Source organism: Patiria miniata, unplaced genomic scaffold (genome assembly GCF_015706575.1).
Source record: "Patiria miniata isolate m_02_andy unplaced genomic scaffold, ASM1570657v1 HiC_scaffold_10, whole genome shotgun sequence".
Classification (NCBI taxonomy): domain Eukaryota; kingdom Metazoa; phylum Echinodermata; class Asteroidea; order Valvatida; family Asterinidae; genus Patiria; species Patiria miniata.
This window is the reverse complement of record NW_024037048.1, coordinates 1,158,256-1,173,335: the sequence shown is the minus strand read 5'-3', so window position 1 is coordinate 1,173,335 and position 15,080 is coordinate 1,158,256. Positions and strand designations below refer to the sequence as shown.

At 41.1% G+C, this 15,080-nt stretch overlaps 1 protein-coding gene across 2 annotated transcripts in view; it reads left to right on the top strand.

The window, feature by feature from the left end:
* Window positions 1-15,080, top strand: part of LOC119734814 (rho GTPase-activating protein 19-like) — a 62,186-nt gene that overhangs the window by 20,161 nt on the left and 26,945 nt on the right. Inside the window, exons 6-9 of one of the 2 annotated variants that reach the window (XM_038208389.1) lie at window positions 495-587; window positions 4,456-4,554; window positions 7,581-7,748; window positions 12,384-12,512. In XM_038208389.1, coding sequence (XP_038064317.1) covers window positions 495-587; window positions 4,456-4,554; window positions 7,581-7,748; window positions 12,384-12,512 — 489 coding nt within the window. The remainder of the gene's footprint in view (window positions 1-494; window positions 588-4,455; window positions 4,555-7,580; window positions 7,749-12,383; window positions 12,513-15,080) is intronic. The other variant, XM_038208397.1, reaches the window with a different exon arrangement.

The following is a 15,080-nucleotide window of genomic DNA, read 5'->3' as shown; positions in this document are numbered from 1 at the left end:
CAGCATGTAATGGTACCATGTGCTATGCTCTGTTGGCTGTTTGCACAAACAATATATTCTTGATTGTGCGGGAACCAGCAAAATGTGTGAATGAGCACAATATCAAAATAATGGGTACTTTTACTGACATAACATTGCCGTCATCCGGGTACTTTGTACAAAAGGTTACAGTTCGCTGATTTATGTTTACCACTTGGAAGCCTGATATAAATAAACAAGTCATAATATTGCAACATTGACAGTAATAAGAATTAATAACCTTAACAAACTGACTTGTGGTTGTGATGTAAGTTATTTCTAGATAGATAGAAAAAAATAGACGAATGTAACACGGACACATAGTATGAATGTGAAAAAAAATAGGATTACCTTAAACAGAACATTTTGGGGGGCTAGTAGTACTGATTCCGAGATTTTCTATGAATCTCAAATCAAAGAATGCTATAATGAGAAGAATCTCAAAACAGAAATTTTCATTTGTACTTTTGTTTCAGTTGACAACTGAAGATCTTCGAAATCAGGTTCTCGTCAACAAACTCAATTGTGGCGTAGAGTTTATGATCACTCAGTATCACAAAATCTTCAAGGTGAGGAATTTGAAAAATGTTGGCTGCTAAGAATATATGTGTTTTTCTTGGGTTTTTTTCGCTTTGTTTGTTTGTTTTTTGTTTTTTTGTGTGATTTAGGGGCACTACGTGGAAGATATATTTTTCCGAGGTCTGGATTGCTCATACTTCATATTTCTCCAGCCATTCATTATAGTTGATGGTTTCCATTCAACTAATTGGTCTTCTATTTGTTGTCTCTAAATATTTTGTGAAACTTTGGTAGGTTATTTATGAGATTTCTTTGGTCATTATTGGTACTTTCAGGAGTGAACACTTGCACAGATTGCTGGTCGCTCACTCCCATTGCACAGCTTTTTACCAGCTATTTTCCGTAGGCTTGGCACAGACTGCAAGTTACTCACGCCGTACCAAGCTAGCAAGCTTTCCCACAGGTTGCAAGCTACTCTCTTCGTACATTGTACACGACCATTATTTAATGTAAGACTTTGCATTGGCTGCAAGTAGCTCAAGTCGTACTGAGCAAGTGAGGCTTTGCAAGGGCTGCAAGTTACTCACTATACGCTCGTACTATACTACCGTTAGCATGAGCATTTACACAGACTGAAAGTCACTCACACTGTACCGAAGGAGCGAGGCTTTGCATGAAGCATGGCTGCCGCACTATTGTTCCGTTTTACTTTTCATTTGCAGGTTGTTTTCCCTGTTTTGAGGTCGCGTCATCCACGGGGGCCCCCAAAAAAGAGGGCTCCAAAAAAAGGAGTCCTAGGTGATTTCCAAACACAACCATCAAGGTGTGGTTTTCGTTACACCACTCGACACCCTGCAAAGCCATGGGCCACCTCCCGTCTTTCAACCATTGCCGCCACCTTTCAGCCGTGGCTCGGCTCGCGGAAGTGACTGGCAACGTTTCCCCATAGCAGGACCCATGCGATCCCATTTGGCCCATTTCTTTGGATCCTGGGACCAAATCACTTCAGACCGGTGGGTACTCACCCACCGTTCCACTCAGCTACTGCCTGGAGTTCAAGAGTGCATCCCCAACCCCCAGCCAAATTGTGGGTTCCTGGACTTTAGCACAGACCAACCTCCACATCAATTTTCTCAAACTGACAGCGGTCTTCAATGCTCTTCACCGCTTTCAACGCATGGTGCAGGGTTAATCTGATCTCATCCACTACGACAACTTGAGTGTGTCAACTGGCAAGGCAGGACTTACTTCCCAAGCCTATGCCTACTCACATGGCAACTACTGCATTGGTGTCCCAGCATGCAATCTCTCCCAGAGCAGTCCATCTGGCGGGCACGAACAACACCACAGCCGAATTCTCTGTTGCGGGGCTGGGTTCGCCTCACAGAGTTGATGCTCCCAACCTCGTGGATGATCTTCTCACAGTTGGAACGACCGCATATTGACCTGTTACACTACTCAACCGCAAGCTCCCAGTGTACTGTTGCAGACCCCGGAGCCCAAGGCGTGGCGAACTGACACCCTCTCCTTTGTGTGGACCACTCTGTTTGACTACACTTTCTGCCCGATCTTCCTTCTACCCAAAGTACGTGTACTCAGGATGATCATGCAGGATGCATGCAGGATCCTCCTGGTTGCCCCATATGGCTTAGACAGCCGTGGTTTCCACGAATTCTCCCCCTTTTCTACCATGCCCCGCTCATCCTCGAACAATGGTCACACATTCTTTGTGAGCTTCAGTTGGGTCTGCTTCACCCCAATCCGGCGAGCTTCCAACATGCTGGATTTCTGATTGCACCACCCTCATGCACCTCTTCAGGGGTATGAGTGTTTCTCGACAGCTTCCCCCCCCCCCCCCCATGGACACGGACAGTCCTACCATAATGGGATCTTGGGCGGGTCTTTCAAGCTCTCGCCCTGCCCCCTTTTGAATCGCTGGGCCAAACTACTCTTCTGAACGTTTACTTGCAAACAGCCCTCCTGACGGCAGCCACAGCCCAATGCATGAGTGAAGTCAGCGCACTGACCATACGTCAAAGACATTTGCATTGGAAGCCCGGCAGGGTCAGTTGGTTTTCGACGTTTTTCGTTGCTGAAAATATGAAATGATTTCATAAGTTTGGTACAGTTTTGGCACTAAGCAAGTGTTAAGTGCCCGGGCACAACCACGGAAGAGACGGAACGAGTCAGGAAAATACGTGCAGGAAAATTTGATCTAGTTCGCCAGAGAGTCGGCCTGGCGGAAATTTGTTTTTCTCCCAAACGACATCCGCATGGACGCTATAGAGTTTTGGACTTTACTTTTCTGAAAACATGAGAAGAAAATCTATAATATATAAATATATGGAATTTTGACTTTATTCCCTTTTTGAAAAAAATCCTCCGAAGCCTCAGGTTAGAAAATAAAAAAATTGGGTGCAAAACGGAGGATTTGAAAACCACAACCTCGCGGTGCAAAATCACAACGCAGTGTCGACTGAGCTGTCGCAATCGGCCGGATGGTTTCAGGCGCAACAGGGAAACAGAATTATGAGCTCCTGAAGCTGTGGCATCGATGTGATCATGTGATTATCTTGGAAGACACACACTGCAATGTTCACTGGCAGTATTATCCAAGCAGCATTTTCCTGGAAATGTCAGTTGCATAGTTCTTTAACATCGAGCAACTCTATGCATCCTACAAATAGCCAAAGCCGGGTTATTGCCTAGTATACAGCAAATAACTGTACTTTGAAGGATCCCATAGATAAATTGCCTCACTTAAAAAAAAAATGAACAAATTCTCAGAACTCCCACAAGCTATCAATACATACTGTACATCAAATTGAAGCTGAAATGACCCTCTTTTACTTTCTGTTAAATATTTAAGATTTAAAAATACCTTTCACAATGTAGGTGATTTTTCCTAAAAGTCATTCCTGAAGCCCATCGCATTTTGAAAAATAGAGCAACGTTCTTTCTCCCTTTTCATTCCAAAGTCAAAGAAGTTCAAGTTCAAAGACTGCTTCAGATCTGGGTCGCTACATTTCTACAAACCCTAAAAAGTCAATATGAAGAGAAAAATAGATGGTATACACATTGTGAATTGTTGACATCACATGCAAAAACAAAGGAGCTGTGCTACAAACCTTAGTTTGCCCTGTAGTTGAATACTCTTGCATCATATGGGACCCCTTGACAGCAAGCAACATCCAAAAGCTGGAGATGGTGCAACGGCGTTATGCAAGCTTCGTGTTTGGGGACTACAGGACCACCAGCAGTGTCACTGCCATGATCAATCAGCTCCAGTGGCCCACCCTTCAAGAACGGCGTGCACAGGCCATAGCAGCGATGATGTATCAAATCGCCAACAACCTGGTTGATGTCCCACATACCTACCTGATACCAACATTTGCCCTCAGATACTGTACCTAGTACCATTCATTCACCAGGACTGGGGTGTATCAGCAGGCATTCTTTCTGGATAGTATCAGACTTTGCACATCACTTGCAATAAGCTTCAAACAGGGTGTGCAGTCAGTCCAGCTCCACTAAAACAGCCTGAGTTGTTTTTAGTAGCAACTGATGATAGCTGATCACCTGCACTGTATCCTCACACTGCATGCACACAACCATCGCAGTATGCAATACACCAGATGGTGCACTGTGTACTTCACCGGAAGACAGAGACAATGTGGGCCATTGTACTGGTCTGCAACTATGAATGTACACATTTAACAGTCTGGTTGTATGCTGAAGACCAATACTCTCCTCTTTTCCTTTACCAGTCCCATTTTATTAAGGTTCATATTATTATCTCAGAAAAGCCTTTGTTTCAAATCTGCTGTCATCAAGGATAACCTGGACAGAAGCTCAAGTTACATTTGTAGCTGTGTGATATCAATAAAAAACTTCTTTTTTTTTTTTAATTGATTAAAGGTGCCAGCTAAGATGTTGAAAAGATGTGAGCAGTATATTAAACATGGCAGGCTTATAGATGAAGAAGAACCAGCAGTACTTGACCAAATGCAGCCACAGGTTAGTCAAAATACACACACACAAAAAACATGTTTGGGGATGGCCTTTACAGCACGCCCATAATGGTGCACCATTGGACGTGAAAGTGCTCAAACAAAATGTTGTCATTCAGTTCTACTGCATGAAACTGTTTATCTTTCTATGTTCATTATTGCACGAACAGGTCAGACTTTGCCGGATAAAGTTATCAAACTAAATTACAATTATATTGAGCTGGGAAAAAAAGAGAACAATTTTGCACGGACAACACACCTGTATAGAGAGTGTTGTGGCAATCAACCTAGTAGTAGTAGTGCAGCATGCGCAGCATAAAATGCCATGTTGACTGGCATGACTTGTATCAACACAAACTTCAAAACCTACAAAAAATCACAGAAAAAGTACATAAGGAAGGAGGAATCAAGTTTGCAGACTTCTTTTTCAAGTTTGTTATCTTGTTCCAAACAATATTTGCTCCTAATGTTGTTTTCGTTGCTAAATATCAAAAATCATACATGTGTGCATTGATTTGTTGATACATGATGGATGACATCGCGTATGTGGCCCACTGGTGGTAATGCAGCTGGTTTCTGTCCGAGCTGTTCTGCCTTACATGTAGATATTTTTAGTGAAGGGAACCAGTGCAGGAACATAAAACATGCAGGGGCAGTATGAGCATGCAGCCCAAGGATCAAGGCATGTGAAAATGTATGGTGATTCCTTTCTCAGTTTTTGAGCCGGCTAGATGCTGGAATTCTGGATTGAAAGTAAACAAAAGCTTTTGATCACTGAAGTCACAAGGCACCTTCCCCGCCCCCCCCCACTTTTTTTTTGTGTCTTCAAAAACAGAATTTTGGGGCGGCTTTTTTAGCTGTTCCTAATTTCAATTGGGAACAGCTCTTGTTTTCGTTAAAGTTTTTTTTTTCCTTTTTTTTTTTTTCTTCTTTTTCTTTTTCCACTTTTCCCCATAGGTTTTGTACACGTTTTTATAGTACAAGCCACTTTGGCAATTATTTTAAATCCGATCAACTTTAAACTCAGCATAGTTATTAACCATCATCTGAGGATGTGTGCCGAAACTTTTCGTCATGCTGACGTCATCACGTGATTTATTATAGAATTTTGAATATTTAATTTTTCCCATTGACTTTGTACACAATTTTTTTTAAAAAATGTCAATTTTCAGAGGGCATTTTCAACTCTTTGCCAGTAATTCATTTACACCAATCTTTGTCCAAGCAAAGACCCTAAATCAAACAACATTGTGTAATGATGACGTTATGATGACGTCCTCCGGTGTTTATTTATAGGCAATTAAATTGTGACACTTTTAAACTTTAAAAATGCATAAGAAATCAACCATACGCGTCCGCAGCATTCTGTTGCCGGCAAGTGGTAGAGTAGGTTGAGGTCTTTATTTCATTCAGTGTGCGTGATATCACGTGACCCTTGCTTCCGGTCGAAAAAGGCCAAAACCGGAAGTGGCTTATTATTTAAAAGTGGTAATAGATATGAACTTGCTTTCAACGGTGTTAGTCTCTTGGCTGACAGTATTCTTCAAATCATCTACCGATGACGTCATGCAATCTTCGAGCGCCCTCTAGCGACAGGTTGAAAATTTTCAAAAATGCATTTTGAATAGATGTCTGTGGCGAAGTTTGTCGGAATCGCCTAAATATTGGTGTATATGATGACCTTGACCCACTTAAGACGTGTGCGAAGTTTTAGGTGTATGACGTCATCAGACCGGAAGTTATAATGAAAAGACCCTTTTTCCTTAGAAAATTCCTGAAAAATCAACCATGGCAGTTTTTATATTAGTTTTTACTTTAATTGTCTATTTAAGGGTAGGTCTAAAACATTTCAAAGCTTCGAGGCAATAAGCAAACTCGGACATGCCCTGCGCACGCTTAAAACTTCAGGTTGACAATACCTCTGCTTTAAAACATGCACAGGACGTCCACAATGTACATGTACATGCACGTACATCGTACGTTGTACATATCGTATGTCGGTCAGCCCGCGCGCAGCGCACGTGTTGCTGAGGTCAAATCCTGTCCACAGTGACCGTTTTAGCCGATTTCCGGCTAACTTTGACAGATTTTATGTTCATGCATAGTGATAGTCAGGGACGTTGATAAAAACAAATCATAATGCGGAAAGCCCTATCTTCTGTTGCAAACAGACATAGATCTCTACTTATATGTCTATTGGTCCAACAGATAATCAATATTGGGAACAGCTCTGTGGTTGTTCACAACCACAATTTCTAGTTTTGGTTTTGTTTTTATTTTTGTTCCAATTTCCATTTTTTTTTCAGCGGTGATTCCGTAATCCAAGTATTAAAATATAAAAAAGTGGCCTAAGTACTTTTCTTGAAATTGTATCATCTGTTGTTAACTTGTGATGACTTGACTACAAACGACTACATTAAAAAGTGCTTCCCTTTTCAAGCTTCATAACCACTCTCGGATAACTCTATGCCCAGAACACACCAGGATCATAAAAAAAATTGTGTTGTACAATGTGCCTATCAATTGTTTCCCCCACTCCTCCCCTCCCGGGCTGCCCCACCCGAGACGTGGGGATTGTCACTTTTGAAATGACAAAATCCTCACCCCTCGGGCAAAATTTAAGTGACAATCCCCGACCATGCCCCGACATACATACGTGAGGCGCACTAGTAAATGCATTTCTGTGCAGCATGCCAATGGTAACAATGTAATTTGAGTGACCAAAATCCCCACCCTGGGGCATGAAAAACGTGACCAAATCCCGACATCGGACCTGGGGCTGGGCTGGGGGGGGGGGGGGAACACATGACATTTGATAGGCGCATAATACTGTACAAACCTGCAAAGACACATGACATTTGATAGGCGCATGTACAAACCTGCAAAGACATTACGAGGGGGTAAGAGGCATGGCAGCTAAGAATCTAACCCTCTCTGTTTAACCATTGAGAGCTTACCTTCTCACAGCTCCACATAATTTCACTTTGCAATGTCTGCATTTGAAATTACTTTTGTCACTGCCTCTTTGCTTAGGATGAATGTGACAGTAAATCCAAAACTGCTCTTGTTATTGGTGCTCCACAAACACCAAATGTTGAAGTGAAGAAGGAACAAAACCAGACTGAAGCTGCACTTGCTCAGCTCTATGCCAGTGTCCAAGAAATGCCGCCTAGCTCAAAGAAGAGGAAGCTGATGAAACAGGTATGTACATATTTAACAATTGTTGACTGCTGTGATGTGGAATATGACGTCTTGAAGCACCTGAGGCCAACCCCTGTCTTGGATTCTTTGGATTTTGATGTAAAAAACATGAAAACAAACATAGTAATTCTGGAACACCCAGCAAACCAATTCTTGCCTGTAAACATGATAAAAGGGCCAAAAAATCTGAAAGGTTTACTTGCCAAATCAAGGTTTATCGATAACCGGAAACTGGACTCATCACAAGGTTAACATTTTATTTAGATGCACTTGATCTATAGATGCATTTTATTATTTGGCACGACTTGTCGAATATGAAGTACCGGTATTGACTTACATGTACTATTGATGAAGCTCTGCCATTAGAGCATGAGAGCAAAAACTGGTCTAATAGGGTCTTAGAACCATTAGCCTATTAGTCATTTTCACTGATTAAAAGTTAACTGAAATCACTATAGAGGTGTAATTTGTTTCCTCTTGAGAACATGCCATAAGCTCATGATTTTTCGGGCATTCCCTAGAAATTGCCAGATCCCTTTTCACTTCGTTATGTCAGTTAATAGTGTTACTACACCTCATAAATATTTATGACCAAATTGGAGCGCGTCATTGGCCAATTCCGCCGCGTGTCCGGGAAGTAAAAATGATACGCGCCCAGGTGACGTCATACCGGTGAGTATCCAGCTCGCTGCCGTGCGGTAGTTTTTTTCTGGTTGCACCAAAAATTCCCTCTGGAACCCACCTCATGGAACATGAAGTCTGTGGCATGAAATCTTTACGGAACCAGTCTGTTTTTGTAGTCCTTGTAACTACTGTGTGCAGTGAAGTCACTTTAAAGAGCGTTGGCACCAGACTATTTCATTGACTGAAGAAGAACTTTGCGTCGGGAGGAAGTCAAGCTGACCTACACATTGGGACCAGTTATTCCCACTAATTCCCCTCAAACCAAGCTGTATTTGTATAATACCACCTACCCACTACTTCACACAATACACTGCACATTGTTAAATATATGTGGTAGGACTCTAATAGCTACCGGTAATACATTCTCATACAAAAAAAAAAATATATGGCTGTAGAATGTTCTAATATTGAGGTTTTTAAAAATAGAGTCCAATTCTCTTACAATGTGTCCCACAAATTTGATTTTGTAACGATTTTTCCACAAAATGTGATTTATAATTTCGAAAAAAAGGCAAAGAAAAGTTAATGAAAACGGCACGTAAAAATAATCGCGAGCGTAGTTTTAATCTCTTTCACCAGTCGCAAATAGGGTGTTTCTACGGTAGAAACAACTAGGCCAATGCTGATAGGACCCTTTTCCGGCTGGACAACAGATTAAACATTGACTTTTTACACGGAAAAATCACTGCGGCACACAATACACAAACATCGTGCATGGTGCGTGCATGCATACAATATACACGTTCGATGCAATAGCCGCTGCAAAAATGTTACGGATGGTCAAACGCGAGGATAATCTGTCCAAAATAGAAACAGGCATTAAAGATTAATTCCAGTGGTGATGGTTGGAGGAAAAAGATAACAACGGGGACTATTTCTCAACGTACAGTAGAAAACTGCATCTACCAGGGAGATTGTTTTTAGATTTTACATCGTTCTTGTGGACATCGTTGTCAGTGAAATTATACATGAAGGGACTGCGGTCAGGCACACATTTCCGACACTGATTTTGATTGGGCAAAATTTCCGATTTGTTTTGCTAATGCCAGTTTCATCTCTGCATCAGTCGATGGATTAAAAATGCATTGATTACATGACGCAGGCGTTGATGCTTCTGTCTTCAAAGCACACAGAGTACGAGCAGCCTCAACATCAGCAGCCAGTAATTGTGGTGTTCCCATTCAGACCATACTGGCCACGGCTGGCTGGTCTGGGTCTTCCAAGTTCGCTCGGTTCTACAACAAACTGATAGAGAAAGTTGCTGCTTTTTCAACAAAACCTTAGGAAAGTTTAGCTGCAAGGTTTTACCGCCTTTCCATTCCATTATTTGCATACTGTTGAGCAAAACTGTCTGTATGCAATTGCAGTTATGTAAAGATAATGTCTCAACGTACCTTGCATAATGTTCTATGTGATGTACAATAATAAGTATGTCTGTGGGAAAAAAAGCGCCAAGGTCATGATATATTGTCATTGTATACAACCAAGTTTTGTTTTACCTGGTTCTTAATATCTTGTTGGCGGTGACGTAGAATCCTAAAATATAAACGATATAATGACGATGTTTGATTGGGTTTCTACGGAATTGTAATTACGTAAACTCAATTTGCGCCCCCAAAAAACAATCCTGCAGCAAATGCTATCTCATATGATCTCTTTCGCTATAACACTAAGGTTCAGTAGAATTTTAGGATTGAACTCCAAACATAGCTAAGGTGTCGGCCCAACTTGATATGGCTATGGCTATGCCTACTACTATGATTGTTTTAAAGATTTATAAAATTTGTGATGAAAAATGAAATCTTTGGAATGAATAATTATTTATGGACAACATTATGTTTCATTTTAAGCAACATCTCCAACATACCCTTTGTGATGCACTGTCCACATTGATAGCGCATTCTTTCAACATCTCACCACTTAATCAACAAACTTGAAAAAAGAGGTTTATATGGCCCCCAAAAAAAAGTCTCCGGTTTCTGGTATGGAGCTTGCCCCAAAAGTGGTGCAGCGACGCGGCTTTTTTTTTTTTTTACCTGTTTTTTTTTTTGGGGGGGGCTTCAAATGTCGGCTGATGACTGCAAATGGTGCCCGACTAAACTTAGTGTAAATATATGGGAGTCCAGAGAGGCCACATAAAGCTTATTGTCGATCATAACCCCATCTAAAAACACCTTAAAAGCAGGATACCAGTCAAACCAGTGAGTTTGGCGGTTTTGAGACATCATCTTGTATTGAAAAAAAATTTTTTCATTTTGCCGACGCGCATGGCTACGGCGACGCGCGCGCGCATACCAGAAACCGGAGACTTTTTTTTTTTTGGCCTTTGCCTTTGTTTTGCAATCAATGGTGCTCGGTCATCCATGACTGGAGAGATGTAAAGTATGGGAAATAGGGCTGTACTGCCCCTGGATTCAGCTGGGGACCTACATGTAGGCAACTTCTGATTTAGTGAAATTTTTTCCAAGGGTGAAAACCACTTATCTCTATATAAAGACTGGATAAGGAGCCGCACAATGAATGAATTTGATGCCATATTGGTGAGACCGGTGAGACCGCATTTGGTGATCTACAAGGGACAAGTTGCCTTTTTTATAGACAGCGTGATTTCTTTTGTAACATCGCAGTTCACTTAACTTTTATATTGACCACCACCACTGGCAACAGGTTTACAATTTTTCTAACGTCGTGGTTTACTTTTTTTTAATGCCGCAGTTCACTTTTTTTGTGTTTTGGAAATAATAATCACTACGGAAATGTGTCCTCTTTAGAACATCATAATAGGTGTACGTGACCAAAATGCGCGTCATCTGTTAATACAACGCGCGCTGTATGTACGCGTAGAACGTTTGTAATATACGCGGCCATCTTCGTGAGACCAGAGGCGAAGTGGTCAATATACAAAGTCTACTGTGTGACTGGTGTATGGATATCCGCTATCCAGTCTTTATATAGAGATCAGTGGTGAAAACTCATGCCACATGGCTTGTCTTTATGTGGGTATGTTGTTGTTAACGCCCTTGCATCCAAAGCAAATCGAGGGGGGCTATGCGCCCTTGGGTGTTTCTAAAAATGACATCCCACATCACAGCAGTCAACAATTGTTAAGTATAAAATTAAGAAATATGAAAATGAAACTTAACAGCTCAGGAAAAGCTTTTGATATTTTGAAGAATGAGAATGCCCCATGCTCCATGCACAGTACCGGTACACATGGCATGGTGTGCACTAGACGCATACTGGTACTAGCTGCATAAGGTGTATAAAGACGAATATTCATATTCTGTTGATTCTTAACCAATCAGACTGCTCCTTCAAAATCTAGAGGCAAGTCCCATGGGATGTGCGCAAAGCCAAGAACAAGTTATTCAAGTCGGTAATTGGAGTCGAAGGTACATGTTGGGGTCGAGTGAGCACTAACCATCTACACATGTGAGTGCACCCACACACACTACAACACACACTACACTACACCTACATGTACATGTATCGTGGGATGGTGTGTGGCATCCGACTCCAGAGTCTCGCTAATGAAAATGAATGCATAAAAGTGGCAATCTCAGTCGAAAAGCAATTTCTATTTAGAGTGGCCTGAATTGTTCCTTAAACATTTTTGTTTGAGTGTAACTCATAAATGCCAGCGTGGATGGGTGCTTAACCCCATGCGCACGGGAAACGGTCATGGCCGCGGCCGCTAATCCTCATTGGAATGCAGTTGCCAGCTGTGGTATGCCGTGGCACAGGGCTAGTGGGTAGTTCCACAGCTGCTGCTTTTGTGCAGTCCCGCTACCACACAAAGGCTGTGCAGTCATGTGGGCCACTTGCTCTATGTGTGGAGGAATGTCCCCATTATAACCCGTGCTTAAGGGGTTAAACTTAGAACCACTCCGTGTTATTAACATATCCTTGAAATGCAGTCATTTAAAATCATTTTTGTCTTTTTCACGTTAGTTTGCTAAGAATTGCAACATGCCAGGAACACCTACACGAGTTAAAGAAGACATCTTGTTAAGAAGTCAAGAAGGATACAGTAGGCCCCGTAAGCATGTGCGCAGTAAATCTGTAGGAGATGCTATTTGTGTGAGTATTGCAGCCAAACCTAACGTAATTAGTGTCACAGGTGAGGTTTTAAAACAAATGTATTACACCATTTTTCTGGTCAGTACAATTTGCATTGGTCATCAGGCTAATGGTTGGATGGTTGGTTGTTTTTTTGTTGGCAGAAAAGCCGTTCTTCTATCCCGACGCCTTCTTCTTCTATCCCAACGCAACTCGCAATTAGGCAAAAAAAACAACAATAGTTCTGCTTCCGGTTACCCGACCGACCCTATTTTTAGGCTGCGACCCTCAAAATTGTATCGGCAATTCCAAAAAAAAAGACAAAAAAAATAAAAAAATTGAATAAATAAAAATAAAATCTTGTTGTCTTTTCTGTCTTCACAAAATACCTCTCAACAACCCTTTGCATCAAAAAATGCTTGTATTTATTTGTTTTCTTACTTACATTCGCTTTTTTCCAAAAGAAACCTCCGTTATTTTTACAAAGTCGCTTTGCGATATAACTACTTCGCAATTCGATATCACGGTGACTATAATCACGTGGAGATGACTGGTTCCCGCCGCGCCACGCAGGGGCCAATTTAGAAGACATGATGAAAATGCGGTAACCAGTCCATAGCTATGCAACCAATAGCGCGCTAGCAGTGCTGGCCACTGTCAACTGGTCGGATTCAACATCGTAAAAATGCCAAGAAAACACCGATGGAGAAAGAACATTTTTGCAAGTTAATTTACAGAATTGATCTAGCTTGTCTATGTATGTATTTTCTGTGTTCAAGAGTTCATTTTGAAATCGCACTACTTGTATTTGGAGTGATACGTGCCGCGTGTTTCCCGAAATTGTTGACCCTGTCGGCCCATGATGGGCCGCTCGCCACACATGCACGCATCACACACCTCAGAGTTTTGGCCAGCTCCCCGCGTCTTGACTAGCATTGTGCATATGGTGCAAACGACCTGAATTTTCCATTATTTTTTGAAATTATCGAACGTAAATATATTGACAATAATTAAAGGTAGGTTTTATTCACTTTTTGTTGCCATTTCGTGTATAGCTTTCGTAGTGCAATGGAAATAGTTCAGGCTAAAACTTCGCATATAATTGAATACCCCATTCAATCTGCATAAAAAATTGGCCCAAAAAAACCAAACATTTCGACCTACCGACCCTATTTTTGAAAGGCATGTAATCGGAAGCAGAACTATTTTTTGGGGGGGCCTTACAGTCCTGTATTCTGCAACAGATCCCCAAACGTGGCACACTGTGACCCTGTCAATATCACTGATTTCACACAAAAAAAGTGCCCTGTTATAGCCATGACAACCATGGCTTCCCAGATTAATTAACCTATTGATTTACTTTCCACTAACTTTTCAGCCTTTTCTGGACATACTTGTTTTTCACATTTAATTCATCCAGCACATACATGTAATCTTCACCTGACATGTGGACAATGCCCAGCTATCTTTAGGAGCAGTAGACTTTGTAAAGCATGCTCCTATATCGTCACTGAAACTACGAAGTGGAAAATGTGTGTTTCGAGATACAAGCGATTTTTAAGTTGACGATGTTTTGAAACGGTGATGTGAAATATCGTTTTAGCCTCAAAATTCATGTTTTGTTGCATTGTCTGAAAGCTGGGATCTTGAATGACACGTTAATGTATGATTTTTATTGAACAAAGTAACTATTAATGGGTTATCAAACTAATTAACCCTAAGTACACATTGTGAAAACTCAAAAATCAGATAACGCTGTGTTCGAGTTTTCAAGAAGTGATGCTTACCATGTGTATTAGCTATGGGCTTAGCGCTACTTTGTGAAAATGCCAGAAGTGAGTCGCGCATATCACAAGACATTTGTGTTACTTAATGAAAATGCAAAACCCGTTTTGGACACGTAGTGTGCAGGCAGTTTACACGCGAAAGAATGGTATAGTACACTTCGTGAAAACACATTTTCCGGTTTTGACCCATTAAGTTACAAACGTTAATTAATGTCAATTAATATTTTGACAAAACTAATTATCTCTGTGTATAGTAATTTCTTGAGGTGATAGATTTTCCGGTTTTGACCCATTAAGTTACAAACGTTAATTAATGTCAATTAATATTTTGACAAAACTAATTATCTCTGTGTATAGTAATTTCTTGAGGTGATAGATTATGTGTAATTAATCACAAAGTAGGAAAAAAAAATCGAAATAGCAAAATATCGGTTATTTGATGTTAGTGTCACTTCATGGTGACGGTGACGATATATGTGTAGCAAGCAGTCACTATTATTTCACAAGCAAAGTATACAGCAAGCAGGAACTGTTTTTTGCATTTGGAACTGGAACTTTGTGGTTCAGGTCCATACAACTGTAAACCGGCATATTATTGACGTCTTTGTCCACCTTTTCAATCTGGTCTGACAGTCACCCTACTCAAAAACCGTCACTGAGCCATATCCCGGTTCATAAGGTTTATGATTGCTCCTCGGTTTCAAATTGTCATGCATTCAACCATATCCTCTGTGAAAAGTTTATCCAGAAAAATCTTGTTCATTTTATCAGGAGACCACTTTATCATCCCTGTTTATGAACC